General features: G+C 38.6%; 3 protein-coding genes across 3 annotated transcripts in view; 2 read left to right on the top strand and 1 right to left on the bottom strand.

Moving 5' to 3' along the window:
* The window catches only part of GAS2 (growth arrest specific 2), a 139,835-nt gene extending 122,422 nt beyond the window's left edge, over positions 1–17,413 (bottom strand). The window contains exon 1 of the mRNA XM_045578030.1: positions 17,395–17,413. The gene's annotated coding sequence lies outside the window, so the exon portion shown is untranslated. The remainder of the gene's footprint in view (positions 1–17,394) is intronic.
* Positions 2,684–4,256, top strand: LOC118712821 (14-3-3 protein eta-like). The gene is given in 2 exon segments (XM_036426997.2): positions 2,684–3,160; positions 3,162–4,256. Coding segments are annotated over 2 exon segments (738 nt in total). The 5' UTR covers positions 2,684–2,729; the 3' UTR covers positions 3,469–4,256.
* Positions 17,413–18,666, top strand: FANCF (FA complementation group F). The gene has a single exon (XM_036426996.2). It carries the CDS (start codon positions 17,430–17,432, stop codon positions 18,540–18,542), a length of 1,113 nt encoding a protein of 370 aa, XP_036282889.1. The 5' UTR covers positions 17,413–17,429; the 3' UTR covers positions 18,543–18,666.
* The last annotated feature ends 6,580 nt before the right edge of the window (positions 18,667–25,246 follow it).

The raw sequence follows: 25,246 nt of genomic DNA on the forward strand, positions 1-25,246 counted from the left end.
CTTTGTGACACCCACCAGCCAATCAAGAGTGAGTATGCAAATTAACCCAACAAAGATGGTGGCAGCCCCATCCCCCAGACACTTGGGGCCTCTGGGCAGGACATATGCAGGTACAGAGCAGCTGGGCAGAGCAGGACACCTGCTATGAGGGGAAAGGTGGGGGGCAGAAGGAGCTATAGAAAAGATGCTCCTGCTGAAGCGAAGACTGAAGGCTCCAGCCAGAGTGAAGATGGAAGGCAGCAGTCAGAGCAAAGGCCTGGGTCCTGGGTGCCAGAGGAAAACCGGTGCTGGCAGCCAGGGGAAGGAAGGCCTATTGCACAAATCTTTGTGCAAGGTGCCTCTAGTTATAGAAGAATCCAATCTCTTGGGAAGCTTACTACTAATTGGTTATATTTTTATATATTGTTTTTTAATTTAGTAGTTTGGACCTCAGAATAGGGAAATAATGTTAAAATAACATTATAAATAATGGTTTAATTTCCAGGCTAGAATCATTTCTTCTAGTAAAATATAACTAGAATTCAGTAAAACAGATGCTTGCCTGTGTACCAGGCTTATAAATGAGGTCAGTCTGTGTCACTAGTCACTTCATTAAAAACCAAGGTTGATTTGGACTCAAGGTTTAATCATAACCGATATAATGGGAGTGCATTGAAAAGCAATAGAAAAATATTACTACTTCAGTGGCTGTCAAACTTGTTTTATTGTGACTCAAAATATGAAATACCTTATGTTACAGACACATAGAAGAACATTCAGACACACATAACCAAAACATGTTTCTATTTGGCTTTATTCTAGTCTTTTCTATGCCATTCAATTGAAAAGAAATGCTGTTGAAGAACTGCTAAATTTACTTCAAACCCTTGTTTGAAAAAAATCCTGAACCAAGGAGAAAATCAATCAAAATTGAGGCAGGGTATCAATGAACAGATGGTTTCATTATAAAGTACAAAACAGATGTGTGCATAAATTGTCGGCAGTAGACTTGAGATGACGTAATATCATAATATCCCAAACATTGTACACCCTCACACCTCCAAGTTTTGCTCATGCTGACTAGAATGACAATTCACTTTTTTCCTTCTCTCTCTGAATAAATCAAATTTATTCTTCCAGGACTAGCTTAGTAGTTATCTTCTCTGTGGTTCTCTTGATCTCTCTGGCAGAAATATTGCTGTGTGTCTCTCTGTTTTGCTCTGAGAATATTTTATGTCTTTTATATCTCATTTATGATGTATGTAACAGGTATTTTCTTACACCTGCACCTCTCTACTAAAACTGTGAATTCCTAGAGAGGAGGGACTAGGTTACCCATCTTTGCATATCAAGTCTCAGAACAGTACCAAACCTCAGGTCGTTGAGTGATTGAATGAATAAATGGGACATACTGCCACTGAATACCTGGAAGAGAAAAAGCAGATGCCAGAGTGTGATAGAGCAGATATAAGAAGGAAGGACTGCACCCATCAAAGGGTAAATGAGTGGAAACCTCCCTGTGAAGATGGCACCCATTGTTGACTTTGCATCCTTATGGATAGAACAGTTTATACTTAAATGAGATTTTGCTGTCACCTTTCTTGGGACTCTCTTGCAGGTTGACCTTGTTTCAATTATCCATGCATTTTTAGAACATTGTTAATGACAAATTTAGGGTCACTTTGTTGAAGGATGAAAAAAAAAAATGTGCTGAAATTTCCAACATTGAAATGATCACATATTTTACAAACATGGGATCTTTGACAACTGCTGATTTGCATGAAGCATTTTGAGAAATGACTCTTAAAATCATACCGAAACCAGTTTGGCTCAGTGGATAGAGCATCGGTCTGCATACTGAAAGGTCCCAGGTTCGATTCTGGTCAAGGGCATATACATTGGTTGCAGGCACATCCCCAGTGGGGGGTGTGCAGGAGGCAGCTGGTCGATGATTCTCTCTCATCGATGTTTTTATCCCTCTCCCTTCCTCTCTGTAAAAAAAAATCAATAAAATATATTTTAAAAAATAAATAAATAAAATAAAATCATACTGTGGAAAAGTTTTCTACGATGTAATATTGGACCAGGCCAGGAGAGGTAGCATGCCTAGCCCACAGTGACAGAACTGCTTGAGAAGGGGTCAGAATTAGTGGGGCTTCTCTAGGCAGAAGGAAATGCCATCAAGCTGCTGTCACAGTAACTTCTTGGACTCCACAGTCTTTTGCCAAAAGATTTCACCAGCCATTATTCCCACCAAAGCTATCATGGAAAAGGACATCTTAATTTGAAATACTAATAGTCATTGCAGTTCATCAAATAATTAAGAGTCCAGATTTGGAAACAGACACGGTTAGGGTCAAGTTCTAACTCCTTCACTTACTTGCTAAAAAATTATGGGCAAATTAGTTAACCTAACTATCAATTTCCACATCTGTAAAGTGGGGTTAACAAACAGCCCCTCTCTTGTAGGCCTGTCTTGAGCATTCTATAACATATGTAAATATTTAGTTTATTGTCTGATGCATAGCAAGCATGAGGTACTAGTAGATGTTAGGTATTTTATTATTAACTAGAGGCCTGGTGCACAAAATTCGTGCACGTGGGGGTTGTACCTCAGCCCAGCCTGCACTCTCCAATCTGGGACCCCTCAAGGGATCAGAGCCTAAATGGGCAGTCGAGGCGGGCGAGTCAGTCAGCGAGCGAGCGAGCGGGGCGGGGGGCGCGAGGTGAGGCTGAGCCACAGCGACGACATGGGGGACCGGGAGCAGCTGCTGCAGCGGGTGCGCCTGGCCGAGCAGGCGGAGTGCTACGACGACATGGCCTCCGCCATGAAGGCGGTGACAGAGCTCAACGAACTCCTCTCCAATGAAGACTGGAACCTCCTCTCCGTGGCCTACAAGAACGTGGTGGGCGCCAGGCGGTCTTCCTGGAGGGTCATCAGCAGCATCGAGCAGAAGACCATGGCCGACGGGAACGAGAAGAAGCTGGAGAAGGTGAAGGCTTACCGGGAGAAGATCGAGAAGGAGCTGGAGACCGTGTGCAATGACGTGCTGGCCCTGCTGGACAAGTTCCTCATCAAGAACTGCAATGACTTCCAGTACGAGAGCAAGGTGTTCTACCTGAAGATGAAGGGCGACTACTACCGCTACCTGGCCGAGGTGGCCTCCGGCGAGAAGAAGAAGGGTGGTGGAAGCCTCCGAGGCGGCCTACAAGGAGGCCTTCGAAATCAGCAAGGAGCACATGCAGCCCACGCACCCCATCCGGCTGGGCCTGGCCCTCAACTTCTCCGTGTTCTACTACGAGATCCAGAACGCGCCCGAGCAGGCCTGCCTCTTAGCCAAACAAGCCTTCGATGACGCCATCGCGGAGCTGGACACGCTAAACGAGGATTCCTATAAGGACTCCACGCTCATCATGCAGCTGCTGCGAGACAACCTCACCCTCTGGACGAGCGACCAGCAGGATGAAGACGCGGGCGAAGGCAACTGAGGAGCCTTCCAGTCCCGGCCCTCCCTCCACCCACCGCCCCCTCCATCACTGATTCTTCCCGGCCACAATCACTAAGTATCTAGTGCTAAAACTATCTGTATCGGCAGCACCGCTACTCAGACCTGTTCCCCTGCCCCCCGGGAAGCAGGCTCAGATCCATCGTGGGCATTGCTGGATCGATGGTTCAGGGAGCCCACGGGAGCTTTCTTTTGAATTGTGTAGACAAGTGCGTTCTGATCAAGGCATTGTACGATGCCTGTGCATAGTGGGGAAAGCGATGGGGAAGTTTAGGAAGGAGAATGAGCCCAAACAGGCTGTGATGATATTTAAGCGACCCATTTAAAACGAGCTGATAGTGTTTTGTTAATAAGCAGTACATCTTGTGCATGCAAAAAAGAATTCACCCCTCCCGCCTCTTCTTCCTTCAGCTAATGGAAACCCATTAAGGGAAGCTGATACAAAGAGAACACTGCTTCTTTCCATCAGATTTCTAGAGACTGTTCACGTGAGGTTTCAGTAGCGCCTTGTTTCGCCTCTTTAAATTATGATGTGCACAAGCCTTTTACATGCGATGCATCTAAAGTTTTGATACCTGTAACTTTTTTTTTGGTTGCGATTGTTTAAGAATCATGGATTTATTTTTTGTAACCCTTCGGATAGTGTCCTTGTATATCCTGACAACGCCACGTGTGTCAGCCCATGTCAATCAAGATGGGTAATTATTGAAATGCCAGACTTCTAAATTAAATGTTTCGGAATTCAGTGGGTAAATAAATGCTGCTTTGGGGGAAAAAAATAAATAAAAAATAAATGGGCAGTCGAATAATCCCTCTCACAATCCAGGAATGCTGGCTCCCAACAGTTCACCTGCCTGCCTGCCTGATTGCCCCTAACTGCTTCTGCCTGCCAGCCTGATCACCCCCTAACCACTCCCCTGCCAGCCTGATTGATGCCTAATTGCTCCCCTGCTGGTCCAATTGCCCCTAAATGCCCTCCCCTGCTGATCCAGTCGCCCTTAACTACCCTCCCCTGTAACCCAATTGCCCCTAACTGTCCTCCCTGCTGGCCTGGTCATCCCTAACTGCCCTCCCTTGCCAGCTTGGTCGCCCCTAACTGTCCTCCCCTGCAGGCCTGGTCACCCCTAACTGCCCATCCCTGCAGGCCTGGGTTCCCCCCAACTTTTCTCCCCTGAAGGCCTGGTCACCCCTAACTACTCTCCTCTGCAGACCTATGTCTCTCTCACCCCCACCCCCAAATTGCCCTCTGCTGCTGACCATCTTGTGGTGGCCATCTTGTGTCCACATGGAGGTGGCCATCTTTGACCACATGGGGATGGCAATCTTTGATCACATGGGGACAGCCATCTCATGTGTTGGAGTGATGGTCAATTTGGATATTACCTCTTTATTAGATAGGATATAGCACCCAAATAATTTTCTGACTCATTACAATAATCCCCTGGGATAAAAACATCATTAAAAATACAGAAGATCAGAGAATTTTATGCATCCTTTTCTCTGAATCTTTGTCTCCTCTCCAATTTATGGCATCCCACTCTATGTGCTATTAGACATCCATAGCTTCATGGTCCATTCATTCATTCATTTATTCTCCAATCTCCTCTGTGCACTTGTTACATGAAGATGAAGTTGCAAGCCTGGCTTTCCAGGAGATCACAGGTTAACAGGAAAACATGGTCTTAAACAGCTCATGAGAGATTCAAACTCATGTCTGATTCTGAATGATTTGAAAGTCTATGCTCATTTTCCTCCCTCCCTGCTTCTTTCCCTCTTTCTCTTCCTCCAGCCTTCTCTCTCTTCCTATATTCCTCCATTCTTTCCTTCCTCCCTCCCTTCCTTTCAGTCTTTTTAAAATCAATTTTTTATTGATTAATTTTACAGATAAAAGGGAAGAGAGAGAGACAGGGAGAGAAACATGGATTTGTTGTTTCACTTATTTATGTATTCATTGGTTGATTCTTGTATTTATTGTATGTGCCCTAACTGAAGATCAAACCCACAACCTTGGAGTATCAGGACAACACTCTAACCAACTGAGCTACCAGGCCAGAGCTCTTTTTATTTTCTTTTTAAGGAGAAAAAAAGAGTCTATAGATCAATAGTTTTTTACCTCTGTGATAAAACTAAAATGAATTTACATTCAAATGCATAGCTTGAAAACAAGGAGAGAAAAAAACATAGAAAGGGTTTGCATGTGTTCCATTTGAAATAAAGCATGACTGAGGTTCTGACATTCATCTTCTGCAATAGAGTAGCATTTGTGGATCAAAAACTGCTTAACTGCCCTAGCTGATTTGGCTCGGTAGATAGAGCAACGGCCTGCGAACTGAAGGGTCCCAGGTTTGATTCCGCTCAAGGTCAGTTGGGGGTGTGCAGGAGGCAGCTGGTCAATGTTTCTCTCTCATCAATGTTTCTAACTCTCTATCCCTCTCCCTTCCTCTCTGTAAAAAAAAAAAAAAAAATCAATATAAAGTAAAATAAAATAAAAAGTACCATTTATTCTGCTAGCTAAGATGAAGCATGTGTTCTTTCCAAGGAAAGCAAAGTCCCCAACTTAATAGAACTTATATTGTACTGAAGTGAGACAAGAATTATGCAAATAAACCAATAAAAATTAACGCAAAATATAGCTAGTGATAATGTGTGTCCTACAGAAAGGTGGCATAAGGGTAATGATGTTAGAAAGTGCTGAGAGGCGGCAGGTGTTATACATGGCCATGGAAGTCCTCACCAGCAAAATGAATCTGAGCAGAGATCCAAAGAAAGCCAGTGCACTACAAAGGTTCCTAAAGACCATTTCAGACAAAGAAATTACTAGTGCCATGTCTCAGGGGAAGTCCACAAAGCAAATGTTACAGGAAATCAAGGAGGCTCCTATAGCAGAGATAAATAAAGAAGGAGTAGGAGATAATGTCAGAGAGATTGAGGTTCCAGAAGAGGGTTTTCATATCCTATAGGATCTTGTAAGTCTTTGTAGGGACTTTGCTTTAAGAGTTTGAGCAGAGAAGTGACATGATCAGATTTGTAGTGTGAAGTTGTCACTCTGACTTCTGGGTAGGGAATGGACGGTAGGAGGACAATGGTGCATATACAAGGAGAACAGATTGGTGGCTATTGTAATAATCCAGCTGAGGGGTGATTGTGACTTGGATGAGAGGGATTGCAGGGACGTTATGGTAAGTAATTAGAGTCTGCATATCTGTTATATGGTTATTCTCTTCTTTATACTTTTTTCTTCTTTCATCACACTGTTTTTCTTCAGTTATATTAGTATTCATTTTGTAATGAGGCAGATGAGTTGTGTAAGCAGCAAATTCTAGTCTAGAATACTATCTCATTCATGATATATATCACTATAATTTTTATTTTAAATTTTGATTTAAATTTTATCACTGGTGGATGGATATGCAGTATGAAAGACAAACAAGGTGGGCCCCAATGGTTTTTTAATGTAAACAATTACAGAAACTATGCTGCCATTTGCTGAAATTGAAAAAGACTTTGAGAAGAAGTTGTTTTGTTTTATTTTACCATATCTTGCTTTGAGAGAAGAATTGTGTTTCTATTTTTGGACTAGTGAAGTTTGAGATAACAATTCGATATCCAGGGGAAGCTGTCGTGTGGTCAGTGGAACTCAGTAAGAATTGAATAAAAGATAACTGAGCCTTTTAAGATAGCATAGAGGAACCTAGAGAGTATTATGCTAAGCCAAATAAGCCAGTCAGAGAAAGACAAGTATCAGATGATCTCACTCATATGTGGAATCTAATTAATAAAATAAACTGATGAATTGAGTGAATGCAGAGACATGGAAACATGGAACAGGGTGTAGAATCTTGGAGGGAAGGTGTAGGCACATATGCAGAACTCATGGACACAGACAATGGAGTGGTGCTGGGGTGGAGGATGAGGGCTCACTGAGTGAGTAAATGGGAGAAAAGGGGAAATATATTACATTTTCAACAATAAAGATTTAAAAAATTAAAATAATTGAGTCTTTTAAAAGCAAACCTTACATGTATATATAAGTATTCAGTTGTCTTCATTCCTCCTCTTCTCACAAAAAATATCCAGATTTGTTTAAGTCTCTTACCTCAAATGTTGGGGAGTTGCTGAATAAAAATAGGAATGCTGATCATCATTTCTCATTGCTTAGCTACCAGTTGTTGTATAACTCTGGGAGTAATTTGGTTCATTACTAAATTGTGAAGTGAATTTAAACCCTAATAAAATATATTAGTAGCACATTTAATTATGGGCCAAGATATGATGCTCACATAATTGGGCTGCCCAAGTTGACAACAAAAGCCCCGGGGAAAAAGAGTGTGAGGAAATAGAGTGGTCCATGCCTTGCAGAGTAAGAAAAGAAAAGAACCTCAGAAAGAATCTCCTTTTCAGGAGATAACCTACTGTTTTCCCCTCCCTATTATTTCTTATTTTCCCCTTTTTATCCAGGCAATATACCATCACAGAGAGATATTTTTTATTGTTTGGTAAATGAGAATATTTTTATAAAATAACAGGAAGAAAGTAAGATCCAAGAGGCACAGGAAGTACAAAAATATACTATACACAAAATGTTTATTTAACATTCTTTCTCAAAATTATTAAATAACTTATACAATCTCGTATACTTGGCCTCAAATATTGTTTTTGACAAAAGTTTTTATTTAGCACTTACAGTGGGTAATGTGCATTTACCAAGATGAGTTAGACACACCATTTCCCTTGAATAATTTTTCATTGGTGAAGGAAACAGAATTAGCCTAACACAGAATGAAAAAAGTGGTAAATATAAATACAAACCACAGTCTACAGAAGAGCAAAGAGATTCAAGAATAGCATGCCTCTGGGAGTCAGGGTAGGCAGCATGGTGGGGTGACCCTCACAAGATAAGGTAGGGGAGTTGAATGCAGGCCTGGCGGTGAAAATGCTCAGTCATCAGGGAATGAAAGGCAGTCTGAAGTTGTAGGGTTCAGATGATAGAGGATAGTAGTGGGGATTTGGGATGGCCTTAAATACCATATTAAAAAGTTTGGACTCGCTGAAACCGGTTTGGCTCAGTGGTAGAGTGTCGGTCTGCAGACTGAAAGGTCACAGGTTCGATTCTGATCAGGAGCATGTATGTAGGTTGTGGGCACATCCCCGGTAGGGGGTGTGCAAGAGGCAGCTGGTCGATGTTTCTCTCTCATCGACGTTTCTAGCTCTCTATCTCTCTCTCTTCCTCTCTGTAAAAAGTCAATAGAATATATATTTTTTAAAAAGTTTGGACTCAATAGCATAACTCAAAATTCAATTCAATTAATTGAGGTGTAAGCATTACATAATTGCATATTATTTCCTATGATGATAATTTTCATTTTCTAACCATGAGGAATAGTTATACTGCTCTATGATAACCATCACTCTTTATGATCCATATTTTAGTATCATAATAAAGGTTCAAGGAGACTCTTCATATTGGAAGGAAATATCACCTTTATCAGAAAAAAAATAGGTAACTTTTATATTATTTATTATTTCTCATTACTTGGACCTGCAAGTTCTTACAAATTACTTTATACTTTCTTTAAAAGAAAATTAATTAAATAACTTCAACAAGAGGGGTTTTAAACTATTAGACCATCTATAAGAATAAAAGCATAACATGCTAATTAGACTGGACATCCTTCCAGATGACCTTCTGGATGAAGCCATGGCTGTGAGGGAAGCCAAAGTCCCAGGTGCCAGAGGGAAGCTGGTGCCAGCAGCCTAGGGAAGGAAGGCCTACTTTTGAATGAATTTCATGCATCAGGCCTCTAGTTAAGTAATAATGACCTCATCTTTATCACCTTAAGCTCCAGTTACTACTGCAATGCAACAAAACACCCCAGATACAGTGATGTAAAACAACTACCACATTCTTTTGCTAAGGAAGTCTGAGGAATATCAGACAGGGCACTGGAGAAATGATTGCCCTCTGCCTGGGGTTTCAAGAGGAGAAATGGAAACAGTTAGGGGTTGTAATAATCTGCAGGCTTTGTCACTCATATATTTGATGTCTGGCGGCTTCCCCAGGTGAACTGGCCTCCTCATAGCTTGGTGGCTGATTCCTAGGGGAACTGTTGCTAGAGGAATGTTCTGCCAGCAAGCTGTCCAAGAGAGCTGGGTGGAAGCTGCCTGTGTTTTAGGATCAGCCTCAGGAGTCACACAACATCTCTTTCCTGTATATTATTGGCCAAACTGGTCACAAATCCATGTTTTCAATGGGAGGAGTGTCAAACATTTCTAAGGCCATGTTAAGAATGGCCATACCCAGTATTGCAATCCTCTGACTGTGGACTATTTGGAGTTTTCTTTCATCTTAGACTAGATCTTGCTATACAGACTCTACTTTATTCCATTCCTATATCCCTAGAACATAACATGGCACATAATATGGATTCAAAAAGTATCAGTTGAAGAGATAACTCCTTTCCAAATGTATCTTGTCCACCTCATTTTTTTCATCTTTCCAGTCCTTAAAGCTAGAGTATTCTTTCCATTACTCTGTTTACCACTTCACTCACACTCTCACAAACATGCACTTCAATGATAGGAGGGAAAAAACCCTCTAATATCAATTGTATATAGATGATGTGCTAGTAACTGTGCTAAGTGCCTTGCAAACATGATTTCCTTGAGTCCTTATAACAACTTTATAACAAACAATGGTATTGATTGATCCCAAAATTTTGTTGAGCTTCAATTTGGTGAACACCAATCATGTATCAATGATTATGCTAGGAACCAAGGATACAAAGACTTAGACCCACCCCTTTAAGAGCTCAAAGTCTAATGAAAAGAAGTCTCTCCATCTAAAAAAGGACATATTCTTTCCCCTCCAACACCTTGCATTCCTACATCCTGTAAGGTATTGCAGGAAGCATTGTGGACATTAAAAATACCATTAAGACACAGTCTTTCCATTAAGAAAGATTAGGGTGGAGCTAAGATAAACATGCCCACTGGAAAATGTAATTGGGTGGTATGTTCCTGCCCTTTTTGTGGAGAAGGAACCCTGCACAGTGAACCTGGTGTATTGAATTCTCCTGATAGCAATATGCCTGGCATGGTGATTAATTCAGTAGGTTCACGTCATTAGACATTCGGGTCATAAAAAGAACCTAATTTGTCATAAAAGGCAGTAAATAGTAAGTGACAAATTAACAATGCAACCACAGGTGTTACAGGTAACCTGAAAGTGAAACAGATCACTTTCTGCTGGTGTTATCAGAAAAGACTCATAAAAGAGATAGGATTTGATGTGTAGCGTAGAAGGAAGTGTTTCGTGTGAATTGAAAGTGAAGAAAAGGGTCCCAAGCCTAAGAAACATGAGGCACAAAATAGTTGAGAAAGGAAACAACAGATTTTTTCCTGGTATAAAAATAAGATCAGTCAAATTAAAGGTAAGGTGCCTTTTTTTTTTTTTTAGAGGAAACATCATAAAATAAAGCCTGTATATATTTCTGACTACTTTTGAGCTCCTACACTACACAAATAATATTTGCTCCCTTTTTCTGAGTGCTTTGTACTCTTCAAAGCGGGAGGGAAGTAGGGAGGGAGGGGAGGGAGGGAGGGAAGGAAGGAGGGAGGGAGGGAAGACATTTTAGAATTAGAAAGCAAACCTGGCAGTGTGCAAATACTACCTAACTAAGCCATCTACCACAGTTGGTACATGAAATAGGTTTTTTATTTCTGAATTGCCTTTTAAAAGACATACCATACACAAATAATTTAACATAGTCAAATGTCTTATGACTCTGTCTCCAAAACACACATCTTTCTCAAAATAGTTTTTTCTTCTGGAGGTTTCAATTGCCTATTCCCTTTAATGCTATGCTGGAAGACCTTCCAATTTCCTACCACCTGGACATCAGATTAATATGCATAGTTTATGTTCCTCAGCCATATGCGTAATGAGACTACAAAATGTAAAACACATAGATAGATTTAAGTTGAAAATACTTGGACTGCTAGGATATGGGAGCTACATTTAGTATGCCCTAGGCTCTCTAAAGTAGGAAAGAATAAGGAAAAATTTTGCAGCTGGTATAGGTAATAAAAGGTAAATTGATCTTAAGCCACACTGTAGAGATATGCAGTCTTCTGTTAAAATTAAACCATTTTTTTTCTTTTTACTAAAACCTGCAAACAAACTAATTAACATAATTCCATTGAAGAGCTAAAGAACATGGTGTTCACCTTAATAATTTCTTGTTACACAAAATTGTAGTTATTAAGTGATAGTCTCATGGTTGGGCAAAGGATAAGAACATCAAATTGGTTTTTTTCCCCAATAAATGAATAAAATAAAATGAATATTTTTTATAACCAAGAATACCCAGAAAAGAAACTTTACTTGAACTAAGAAAAGTTAATAATATTACACTTTAAAAATTATAATTTTCACAAACAAAAATATTTACTATGAAATTTGTAATTGTTTGCTTAAAACTATGTTGCTGATTGCAATCCTTAATTTTGTCATATTTCAATAACATTATTATTTAAGAAAATATTTCTCTGAAAAATATCTCAATATTTCCCCCACTATATAGTCAAATGTAATCGGCTACATAATTCTTTTTAATTCTTGTATTTATTTTTATCACTACAGCTGCCTGAGTAATTTTGTATTGTTCTGAACTCTTGGCATTTTCTAACATGCTAAATGGGCCATGGAATACTGAAAATTCTTCAAATGGATCCAGGTACTACACAACATCCTGGTAACAAAGATGTTGCTCTATGTACCGTTTCCCCAAAAATAAGCAGTGTCTTATATTAATTTTTTCTCCCAAAGTTGCGCTAGGTCTTATTTTCAGGGGATGTCTTATCTTTCCATGCACTAGGTCTTATTTTCGAAGGATGTCTTATTTTCGGGGAAACAAGGTATATCTCCTCCTCTCTGCAGAGCATCAGTAAAGCAGATGCATACTAAAATTATACACTGAGTGGCCAGATTATTTTGATCTCTGAACACAATATATATGAATTCATGCATGGGTGGGGTCCAGCCAGCCTGGACAGGGGGAGGGGACATGGGTGGTTGGCCGGCCTGCCTGCTGGTCAAACTTCTGGTTGAGGGGACAATTTGCATATTATCTTTTATTCTATAGGATATACACTGAGTGGTCAGATTATTATGCGTTCAGAGATCATAATAATCTGGCCACTCAGTGTATAAACTAAGGGAAAGGTGAAGACATACCCTATTCTAAAATAACAAGAAATAGGAGCTTCTACTCATCTATATCTATTTAAGTAAAGTTATGCAAACTATTAGAAAATTTTAAGTCATTCATCCACTCAGAACAATACAAGGAAAAGAAATATTATTGTAGATTCTGGCATTTTTGCTTCAAACACCCCTCTCTACTTAAATGAAATGGGCCCTTTAAATTTGATGGAATATTCCCTTAAAGCCTTTTTTTATACTTAAAATTTCGTAAACTGACTGGTAAAAAAGATTACCAAAAATATTTTTTTACATTCAAATAAAATCTCTTTGTGATATTGTGAATTTTGTTTTAGTCACTTGTTTGGCTTATTTTAGCCAGTTTATTTTGAAATACTAGAAATCTTTGGCAATAACAGTCCTTGACATTAATAGACTACCACAATCTAAGAACTCATATTGGATCTGGGAGTTATTAAAAAACGAATTTCTTGATACCTTTCCACCATATTTGCTACTCAGTGAGAGAATATTAATAAAGAGAATTAGGTTCATGTATTACCTTTTAAAGGAAAACTTAAAATGAATTTAGAGGCATATATATGTATTTTACATGATATTTTTCTTTGCTTTCCATGTCCTTAGCTTTAGTTTTTTATATATTAATTCTCTTAGGACATTTCTGGTTATATGTCTGGAAACTTCAGCCATCCAGAAAAAAAAAGAAAGTCGGGACATAATGAAAAAAATGTGCTGAAAGAATTCACATAAAAGTTTTTGGAGACTTGAAAATGGGAACAACAGACATTTAAAACGTTATTGAACCAGAAAAAAAGCCTTTGCTGGCAGGTTCTTATATAGCAATATACTGATAACTGTGGGATAAAAATAAGGGCATCCAGACATTATTACAGAGCTCAGAGCTCTCCTCCATGAAATCAAACTTCTAGTTTGAAAGAAAAGAGAGATCCTGATTTTTTCTTTCTTTCTGGTTTAGACATTAGAAAAAAAAATGCAAAAGAAAAATGAAATCTCAAATGTAGTTCAATTATTTAGTTCAAGTACCTTCTTAGGAATATCATTCCATTTACTTCTATGCAAATATACACATATACACAGAGGAGGGTGTATAATCTGTGTATTGACATGTAGTCTCAAAAGTGTATATTATTTACTCAATTTATGTCAGTATAGCTGTCATCATTGTTTCTTATGTAGAGACTAGAGGCCCGGTGCATGAAATTCATGCAAGGGTAGAGTTACTAGGCCTGGTCGGCAATCAGGACCAACTGGGGCCTTCTGGCTGACAGCTAGGGCCTTCTTTGATTCTGCACTGTGCCCTGGTGGTCAGAACATGTCATAGTGAGCAATCGAACTCCTGGTCTCCCAGTTGAATTCCCAAGGGGACACTTTGCATATTAGCCATATATATATATATATATATATAAAGTAATATATAAAAAAAGTAATATATAAAAAGTAATATATATATATTTATATTATATATAAAATATATATATATAATATATATATATATATATAAAATATATATATATATATATTTTTTTCAAAACAGGTATCTATGCAGTGGGAAATTATATAAATGATAAAACTCAGTCAGCAGAACTTCTCCCAGTGAGATTAATTCAAGTATTTAAGTGGTTTCTGAATATTAGCAATCCAAGAGATATCAAATTAAATACTCAGTTTCTGGAAGTTGAATTGAATAGTATTTAAGGAAGGGGAGATATTCCTGTTTAAATTATCCCTTTTACATAATCCAATCATATTTCTAATAACTCAACTCTCATGCAATCATTATGTCTTCTGGAGTTACCATACATAGTATTAACTAATTATGTGTTCTGTTATGTAATATGCTAATCCAGGGGATCCTAAACAGTGTGAGGATTAAAAAACAAACAAAAACAAACTAGTTTATAAGAATTTCCACTGAATCATGCTTTGATATGAGTTTTTATTCTCTTTTCCAATTACTGGCATTCATCAAAATCAATATCAATCTCTTGTTCCATTCCATAAAGGAAAGAGACCTTTTCCAATTAGTTAAATTTACAATTTTCAGAATTATTGTGCATCTCCTTTCCATTAAGGTCTATAGAATCTTCTTCAGAAGGAATTTTCAAATCTTAGCATGACTCTCTCCAATCCCCCTTATTTTATCTGCCACTTCCTTATTAAAAATGTCACTTTGTGCACTGGATTATTGCAATATTTTTCTAGTGGAACTCCATCTCAGCTGGCTACCAATTTTTCACATTGCTTTATAACAGATATGATCATGTCATTCTTGTGCTCCAAAATTATCAATAGCATGTGAATGCTAATTCAACACAGACCCTATTCCTTAGTGCAGTATTCCAAAGTCTTCACAAGCTGGGTCCATCTACAGACACTTCTACCATTTCCTACACTAATCAGGAGATTTCAGAATTATGAATTTCACTGACTTATCTATCTATATTTCTACACACATACATATTCTAAAGCAGGTGTTTAAAATACTTTCAAATTTCTTTTTCCAATTTGAGAAAACACAAAATGACGACTTACTTTATTTTTTTTAAATATGTTATTGATTTTTAGACAGAGAGGAATGGAGAGGGATAGAGAGATATTAATACATCAATGAGAAAGAAGCATTATTGATTGGCTGCCTCCTGCACGCCCCCTACTGGGGACTGAATCAGCAACTGGGACATATATCCTGACTGGGAATCAAACTAGTGGTCTTTTAGTTCATGGTATGACACCCAACCGCTGAGCCATACTTGCTGGACACAATTACTTTATAAGTGTGGTTTCCTTTTATTTAATTACATTTATGAAGAAAATTTTACTTTGTTCTGTCATATATTTTTTTACACATCAATAACATTTGGCAGAAGTGTCTGACAATGATAGTATTTAGTAACCACAGCCCTTGACTACTTAACATTCCCAAAATACATAATGATTGATAATATTGTGACTCACAAGCTTATATTAATTATAAGAATGGTTGAACACTCAGAGAACTGTTTCAATCAAGGTCATGGTGGGAAACAGGCACAGTCAGTAAGAATTTAGAAAAATTTTAACAGAGCAGTATTCATAGGGATGGGCCAGCATTAAGGGAATCTACAAGGTATGCCAGGGCATCCAGGACTTAGCAACAGCAGGAATACTCTAGGGCTGCAGGGAGCAATATGTGCTATCAGAAGCTCAGGCAGGCCTCTTAGAAGTTTTGAAGAAGCTGGAATACCGATGCCTTAGCAGAGAACAGAGAAATAAAAAACCCTATGTCAGTGGTTGGCAAGCCTCTGCTAGCAAGCCACATGCGGCTCTTTGGCCCCTTGAGTGTGGCTCTTCCACAAAATACCATGTACGGGCGTACACGTACAGTGCGATTAAAACTTCATGGCCCATGCGCAGAAGTCGGTTTTCGGCCTGGGCGAGTCTATTTTGAAGAAGTGGTGTTAGAACAAACACTCAAGGGGCCAAAGAGCCGAATTGGGCTCTCGAGCCGTGGTTTGCTGACCACTGTCTTATTTCTTTCTTACTAAGGCCTAATTGATTGGAACTGATTCACCTGGACACTTCTGGGAAAATTTTGTTATGAGAAAATGCTATACATAGATAGATTTAAGACTGGGTTCCTAAATTAATTATTGAATTAAGAGGAGGGATTGTTTAAAATGATTGACTCACAATTATCAGGCCTTACTCTCTTGAGATGAGCTGGGGTCAGTATCCAGAATTGCATCGTTATTATGCAAAGAGGGTGAGGTGATGGAAGAATGAATATTAAAAGAAAACCTTGATACCAAGAATGGCATTTTACACTTACTATCTCCCTTAAACTTCACCAGAACCAGATGAGGTTGGCACTTGGTGAAAGCACCTTTATCTAATCCTTAGTTATTCATAATGCTTAATTCCCATGGTTTGATTGATGTCAGACTTCAACAAAATCTCCTGAAATTTGCTTTTGCATTCTCTCTCCTAATTTATTGTAACCTAGGAATTTAGAAATCATAATCAAGAAGTGGAGGCTGGTACTGGTATTCATGGCCATGTCTCCTCCTCCTTATCTGAGAGGGATGCCTTCAAGACGCCCCAGTGGATGCTGCAAACACAAACAGTATGATTCCTATATATAGTTTTTGTTTTTTCCTATACACACATATCTATAAAAAAAAAAAAAAGCTTAATGTACACATTAGGCACAGTACGAGATTAACAATAACTAATAATAAAACAGAGCTATAACAATAGACTATCATAAAAGTTAGGTGACTGTATAGTCCCGCTCTCAAAATATCTTATTTCCTTTCAATGAACCTGGGCTTCAGTTTTAATAATGAAAGAAAATGCCACGGTCCAGACTTGTGCATAGTGCCTGGCATTCATTAGTGGGAGTCAGTACATTTTCTCTAGAGCGAACTGACCTAAACATTTCACTTAATAACATTTTTATTAAATGAGCATCTCTCACGTGGCTCTTGGAATTCTCGCTCGGATGCCCCCCCCCCCCCCCCCCGCACTCACTCCTCCTCCCCTAAGAGTTCAAAGGCCAAAGTAAAACCGCCCCGCCTTTTCTCCAGTTTAAATGCCTCCAAGTACCCGGATGAAAGCGGGTTGTAAGATTGACAGCGTCTTCGCCCAATAGTGTTCTGGGGGGGCTTGCCAGCTTCACAGACTCACCAATCAGCTCGCAGGGAGTCGCTGTCTCCTGGGTGATGAAGACGGAAATCAGGGCCTCGCGCGCCGCCATGGAATCGCTCTCGCAGCAGCTGGAGAGCTTCTCCGAGGTGCTGGCCGCCTCCCGCACCCCCCACGTCCGCAGCTGGAGCCCCACGACCGTGCGCCGGGCCCTGCAGTGGGCCCGCTACATGCGCCACGTCTACAGGCGCTTCGGCCGTCACGCCGGCATCCGCCTGGCCCTGGAGCGGCGGCTGCGGGACCAGTGGAGGCGGGAGGACGGCGCTGCGCCCGCCACCTACTCGGGGCTGACGAGCTTCCGGGCCTTGGGGCGCTGCGACCTCCTGCTGGCTCAGCGCCTCCTGGGGAACCGGGCCCTCGGGGGTGCCGCCTTTCGCTGCCTGCTGGGGCAGCTCTGCCCCGGGCCCGGCGCCCAGGACGCCGAGGACGAGACGCTCCAAGACCGCCTGGCCCTGCTCGCCCGCCGCCGGGCCGCCGTGCACCTGCTGCGCGCCAGCGGTTTAGGGGAGAGCCCGGCCGCCCACGAGGACCCCCTGACACAGACTCAGGCCGAGCTGCTACTGCAGCGCCTGCGGGAGGTGGGCCAGGCCGCAGCCGAGGGCCCCCGCAGACTGCTCTGCGGCCTGTGGGAGCGCTTGCCCCAGAACAGCTTCCCGAGGGTGATCGCGGCCGCGCTGTTGCTGCCTTCGGCGCCCCCTGGGCCCCCCCAAAAGGAGTTGGAACTGGACAGCCCCAAAACCCCGGGCGAGGGGCGTCACGAGCTGGTTCAGTGGCTTCTGGGGAAGTCGGACACCATGACAGCTTTTTGCCACAGCCTCCCAGCCGGGCTTTTAGCTTCGGTGGTGGGTCGCCATCCAGAGCTCTTCCCAGCCTACCTGGCTCTGCTGACGGACTGGGGTCGACAGTTGAACTACGATCTTCAGAAGGGCATTTGGGTGGGAGCTGAGGCCGGAGATGGGCCCTGGGAAGAGTTGTTGAGCAGGTTTCAAAGCCTCTGTCAGGCCCCTTTGCCTCTGAAAGATGAAGTCCTGCGTGCCCTGGAGACTTGCAAGGCTCAGGATGGAGGTTTCGAAGCCCCTGGCCTTAGCATCTGGACAGATCTGTTGTTGGCTCTTGGGAGTGGTGTGTGATGCTGCATTTGGGAAAAGACACGTTCTACCTCTCGGCCCAAGCCCAGTTCTTTGTGGGCAACATTTTCTGTTGATTACTTAAATATATGGTTTACAAAATTAAAATTTCAGTGCTGCCACCAAATCCGTACTTTCACGTGTCCAAAATACATTTTAGGTACTAATTTATAATAGGTACTAAATTATAATACATGAAGATTGGTTTGTGGTACCATGGATTTTCTGGATAGAGGAGATGACGTTGGAGATATCCTATTTAAAGCAATGCAATTAACAATAGCTTGCTGTTTTAGAAGGACCATTTCTAAGAATACTGAAAAGAGACTAGTACTTTGCCCTGACCTGTGGCTCAGTTGGTTGAAGATCGTTAGGTGTACCAAAAGGTTGCAGGTTCCATTCCAGATCAGGGCACATATTTAAGCTACAGGTTTGCTCCCTGACAATATAGGAGACATCCATGTTTCTCCCCTTTTCCCCCTCTCAACAAAAGGCATTTAAAACAAAACATATTCTCAGATAAGAATAAAAAAACAAACGTAGTTTTCAAAGAAAAAACAGTTTTTGAACTCACCAGTACTAAAGAGTTTTCTTCAGCCAACGTGTTGTCAGATATGGTAACTCACATCAATCTAATTTCTGTCCTCATTACTCCTATGAAATAACTCTTGTCAAGGTCACACTTAATTCCATGATGCCAAATGGAAAGGAACATTTTTCTTGTATCAAACTATTAGACTTCTGCAACTTGAGACATTTTGATCCCTCCCTTTTAGTGAAACCAGGCTTGAAATTCTATTCTCAAAACTATGTGATACTACTTTATCCTGGTTTCCTCTTATATTTCTAGCTACTTTTTCCTCAATTTGATTTTCTGCCTAACTTCCCTAATCAACCTTTCCTGGGATTTCTCAGAATTTAATAGTCTGGTTCCCATGTGTTCTCATCCATTTAAATACTACGTATGTGCACAATTTATATTTCCAGCCCAAAGTTCTCATCAGAGCTTCATGACCAATACCCCATATAAATGTCTCAACCAAACATATCTGAAACAGAAATCTATACCCCCACTTATAAGCCTGCTTATTCCCAGATGTTTCTCAATAAATAGAAACTGGGAATTATCTTAAAATATTTCCTCTAACCCTCACATTGCTTCCATCAATATATTTTTCCTTATCTCCATTTTTGCTCATCCCCTAATGTAGGCTAGGATGACCATAAATTATTGCTTGCTCAGGACAGATTTGAGTTATGCCTGTTGTCCTGGCATAATTTTATATATATATATATATATATATATATATATATATATATATATATATATATATTTTATTCTCTAAAGTTTTGTGGTTTGACTAATAATTTATATGGTCATTCATCCATCATATCTCTGCCAGATCACTGCAGTTAGCTGGTTTCTATACTGCATCTCTACAATCTGTTTCCATCTAACAGCTCAAGTAGTGGACTTCCACATTCACTAAGAAATTTGAAGTAATTGGAAGAGAACTTAAGCAGACATCTGTCTACATTAATATACCCACATAATTCACCTTCTGTTTGTTTTTAGTGATAAGGAATTCCATACTAAGCCAATTTCTATAGACTCCAAAATACAGGACTTCTTTCACTTCTTGGAGTAGGCTGAGCTTTTTTCTGTCCTAGAACCTTTACTTTCATTATTCCTTCAGCCAAGAATGTTATCATCCAGGTCCTTCACTGCTCACTTTAATTTCATTTCTCACCATAATGCCTCTATCTAAATATATCGCACTCTTGTTTTCCTTCAGACCACCCATTTTCCCTTAATTGTATCCCATTTACTGTTGTTGATGTGTTTCTGTCTTTTCTGTTAGATTATAAGCTCAGTGAGGACAAGACTGTGCTGCTTGAACATCCAAGGGCCTCTTCACACTAGAAATGGAGCAAACGAAATAAAAGGAATAAGGGTGATTACAGCACCCTCAGAGCTTTAAAAATGCAAGTCATTTTAGTAGTAGATACAAGGAGTATAAATCCATACAAAAGTAGGGTCTCCAATATATGGTAACATTTCTAAGCTACAAACAATTTGACAAATTTTTCAACACTTTTTTGTTGAATTTGAGTTTGATCAACATTTACCAATGCAAAGATTACTTGCTGTGGTTAAACTGCCCAATTTTACTTGATCTTTATAGCTTTTATATATAGTTTTTTGAGCTCTGAAACAGTATACCAAAGCTCTAAAATAGTAATCAGAATGGTCCATATTCCTTAGCAAATTATGGATATAGAGTATTCGTATTAACATAGATTAGTTAATGTAAATACTTCAGGAAGGAATCATTGATTTCTCTCAGGAATTAATTGGAAATGATCAATCACTATATTAGAAGTGTGACAGTAACATCATTTATCAGATACTAATTGCCATAGTGGGCTAAGAATGCCCTTTTGGCTTAGAAATACGGTGGCCCTAAGGGAAAGTAGCTTGAATGATTACAGTAATTAATGTGGATACAACTGTCTCTTGAAGCCTCATTACTCTTAATATTGGGATAAAGGTTTGAGTTCAAAAGAACTTTGGTGTTTTAAAGTCTATTGTGATTTATTGTTTTATCTCATGAATGATCAGGATTTAATGTTAAACATTGTATATGTAGAAATTCAGAAGTATAAGCATAGGGATATAAAATGAATAATCAGTTTATATTTTATATGTACATATATTCTACAAATAGTATACTGTGAATGAAGTCTATGATACTCTCAATATTAGGGATTTATATGAAATTTAGTTTTACTCATTACTATTTAAAATATTTTTATTCTAAAATTTCTAAAAATTTTATGTTCATCACTATAAAGGCTCATTTTATATCTAACTTTCAGTTTTATATTTGTGTTGCAAGTTTTTACTCATTTCTTTATTTAATAAGCATTGATCACCTAATATGTCAGACCATAATGCACTAAAAAGTTTAAAAACCAATTTATTTAGCTTATATATATTTTATGTTATGAATCAATTTTTTATTTCTTAAACTATATCTGAAAAGCAATATGTGAGGCACAGATATTTGCGTAGCTCAAAATTGGATATTTTGCCCTCCATAATTGTATAAATCTCTGCGGGATAGCTATTGAAATATTCATGTTATACCATGCATCTGACACATTATCAATACTTATTTGGTAAGATATTCCGTTTGAGGCTATGCATATATTTATGAGCATTGACAATATGCCAAAATAGAATAAGAAAATAGCATACTGTTAATGGTCACTGATGATAGGTGTGCCCAGGGACAAAATTGGTTAAAGTTCTTTGCTAGTCTAGGACATATTACACACCTTAAGAATATTAACTAAGTAAAAATCCACAGCAGATGTTTATATCAAATTTCAAATAATATACACTAACAAGCTGACTATCAAAATAAACCATAGCAAAAACAACACAGGTTATAAATTATTTTATAGTCTCTTTTAGAGATGAGATTTCATAATTTTGTAATAAATATTCTTGGCAGAAAGGATGTATCCTTTCTACCTTGTGTTTTAAAAATCCACTTGTGCAATCTTTAATAAATTTCAAAAATATTTAGTATTCTACATAAACATGAATAGCCAGGAGTGAGGATGAGGTTGGAGGCACACATGCGCTAGTCTGTTTTTTTATGAAGCATAAAAAACATGTGTTCCTGACACTGCTGGTTTGAAATTGTTGTTGGAGACATAAAATAAATTACAAGTGACTAACAAGAGCAATTTATAGAAGATACATGATCTAGTTCACTAGTCAGCAGGCATGGGTTGCATATGGAATTACTATAGTAACCAAAACTAATGGAGAGCAGGCGCCATTTTCTAATTATAGCCGGAAGCACTGGACCTTGTGCATTGCACCAGTAAATTGGCCCCAGTAGATTCAAAATGATTTCACTGCTTGTTATTATAAACCTTAGCTAAGGCAGGATTTTGGAGAATATGGTTTCTGCAATTTGTTAAATGTATTATACCCATTTTTATAGTCTAGTTCTGTGAATGTGATATTATACTTACTATTACAATATTACAATTAAAAGATATAACTACATTGAAGAGTTAAAGGTTTAAAAAACTGATTTTTTTTTTAAATGGTGGAGGTACTGAAGTTAACTGAGGAGAAAAAAAGGGAGAAATAAATGAAAAACCTTGTTAACTGTCAATCTTTGATAAACTCTTATCATTATTTTAAGTTTCCATGTTCTCATTTATACATTTGGGATAATCATGGTTATGTCTTCCTAAACAAGTAGTATCATGAATATTCAAGAACTTCTTTTAGTCATTCGTTAGGGTGTGACAGTCTTCTAAATTTCCTTCATCTGAGAATGTCTTGATTTTTTCTTCAATCTTGAAGAAGAATAAAGCTAGATAAAGAATTTAGGGCTGATATGATATGTGTTGTTGTTTTTTTATTCAGCATTTTAAAATGTGACATTTCCTTCTGGCATCCATGGTTTATGATGACAAATATGTAATTTGAATAGGTTTTTCCTTATAGGTGAAATTTCATTTCTCTCTTCTTTATGTTTTTATTTCTTTGTCTATAGTTTTCAGAACTTTGATTATGTTGGTATAGATTTCTTTAGGTTTATCCCATTTTGGATTTCATCAGCTTCTTAAATCTCTAGGCTATCTCTTTGGCCAAATTTGGAAAAATTTCAGCCATTATTTCTTAGAATAGTTTTCAGCCCCACTCACTTTCTCCTTTCTTTCCTGTAGTCTGACACGAGTTAACTATACTGTTTTATACCGAGAAGTCACTGAGTTTCTGTTCATATTTTTTCTTTACTATATTTTATCTTTTATTCATGTTGGATAATTCCTATTATTCTATCTTTGACTTCATTGATTCCTGCTTCTGTCCTCTCAATTCTGTTATTGAGTTTTCCCATTGAATTTTTATATCTGTTATTATTTGATTCTAAAGTTTATAGTTTTTTTTCTTTATATCATTTAATTTTTATTGAGACTTTCCTTTTTATTGTTTTTAAAATGGTTGTAATTGCTCGATGAATTATTGAATATGACAGTTTATTTATTTTATTTTTTAAAAAAATTTTATTGCGTTGCCGAAATCGGTTTGGCTCAGCGGTAGAGCTTTGGTCTGTGGACTGAAATGTCCTGGGTTTGATTCTGGTCAAGGGCATGTACGTTGGTTGGGGGCACATCCCCAGTAGGGGATGTGCAAGAGGCAGCTGGTGGATGTTTCTCTGTCATCGACATTTCTAGCTCTCTATCCTTCTCCATTCCTCTCTGTAAAAATCAATAAAATATTTTTTAAAAAATGTATTGTGTTTTGTTTTTTACAGAGGAAGGGAGAGGGATAGAGTTAGAAACATTGATCAGCTGCCTCCTGCACACCCCCTACCGGGGATGAGCCTGCAACCAGAGTACATGCCCATAACCGGAATCAAACCCGGGACCCTTCAGTCAGCAAGCCGATGCTCTATCCACTGAGCCAAACCGGTTTCGGCTGTATGTTTCTTTTAAACAACTATACTTAATTGACAACTGACCTTTTTGGTCATTGTTTATTAATTATTTATTTTGCTAGAAATTGTTTTTCTTTTTAAAAGGTTAGAAATTGTGGGGGGGAGGTTTGTTTGTTTGTTTGTTTTTTTGCTAGAAATTGTTTTTCTTTTAGAGAGAACTCATAAAACCAGAAGGATTTTTCAGGCCTTGGCAGAAAAACTTCATGTAATTATTGGGAAATTAGCACTGAATATAATATATATTTTGTCTCATAGGAGGACCATCAAGTATAGTAAGCCTTATCAGGTTTCTGTTCTTTGGCAGCAGGTAATGATGAAAAGTAATTCCTGTACATCAACCAAGTTGAAATCAGATTTTCAATCACAGTAAAATATCCGAGTGTAAAAGAGTAATTAAACCTTGAGAATTGGTGACATAGTACCCCAGTGAACAGAAAGCATGACGTGCCCTAAAGAAACAGAAAAATAACATCTGTCAGAAAGGTATAGGAGACATTACTTACTGGCTGCCTCTCAGTGAAATATTAAAGAGATTAAGAGGAAGCTCTTGAATTATTTATATGTAAGACTAGAACTTCAGAAAAAATACTTTCTAGTACTTTTTTGTTTTGTTTACTAAACATTTATTCACTGGCTCAATTTACATAGAAGGCAATGCCATACATGATATTAAAAACAGATGAAATGAATACTTTTTCCAGTGATTGACTCATAATAAAACATTAATGTTTAATTTTTCTATATTGAATTTCTAACAAGATGAAACAATATTAACATAATTATTTTTTTTAAAAAACTCACCACAAATGTGTGAAAATAAAAGCTACTAAGATTAAATTCTAAGGTAGATACAACAGATTTCAGTTTTACTTTAGATAGAAAAATTCTTCAGATTAAAACACTGGAAAAAATGTAAGGTTCAATGCTCCCAAATTCCAGCTTGTAACTTTATGAAATGAATATGTTGGTTAAATTAGCTATGCCTCGTACTGTTATTATTAATCAGGACAGTCTAACAATGTGCAAAGTACTTTTAAGGCTTTTAAAATAAAGAAATCCTATGCAGGCTCACTGTAGACTTCTTTGTGATGAAAGTCCAGGATGACTCCTAAAATGCACAATAGTAGAGAGTCAGCCAATAGGAATGACATTTGGAGACATCTTTCCTTTGTTCGT

Source organism: Pipistrellus kuhlii, unplaced genomic scaffold (genome assembly GCF_014108245.1).
Source record: "Pipistrellus kuhlii isolate mPipKuh1 unplaced genomic scaffold, mPipKuh1.p scaffold_m20_p_9, whole genome shotgun sequence".
In the NCBI taxonomy this organism is placed as follows: domain Eukaryota; kingdom Metazoa; phylum Chordata; class Mammalia; order Chiroptera; family Vespertilionidae; genus Pipistrellus; species Pipistrellus kuhlii.

What these genes read in the sequence shown, in the direction of transcription:
- FANCF (XM_036426996.2), top strand. Translation starts at nt 17,430, where the DNA reads ATGAAGACGGAAATCAGGGCCTCGCGCGCCGCCATGGAATCGCTCTCG.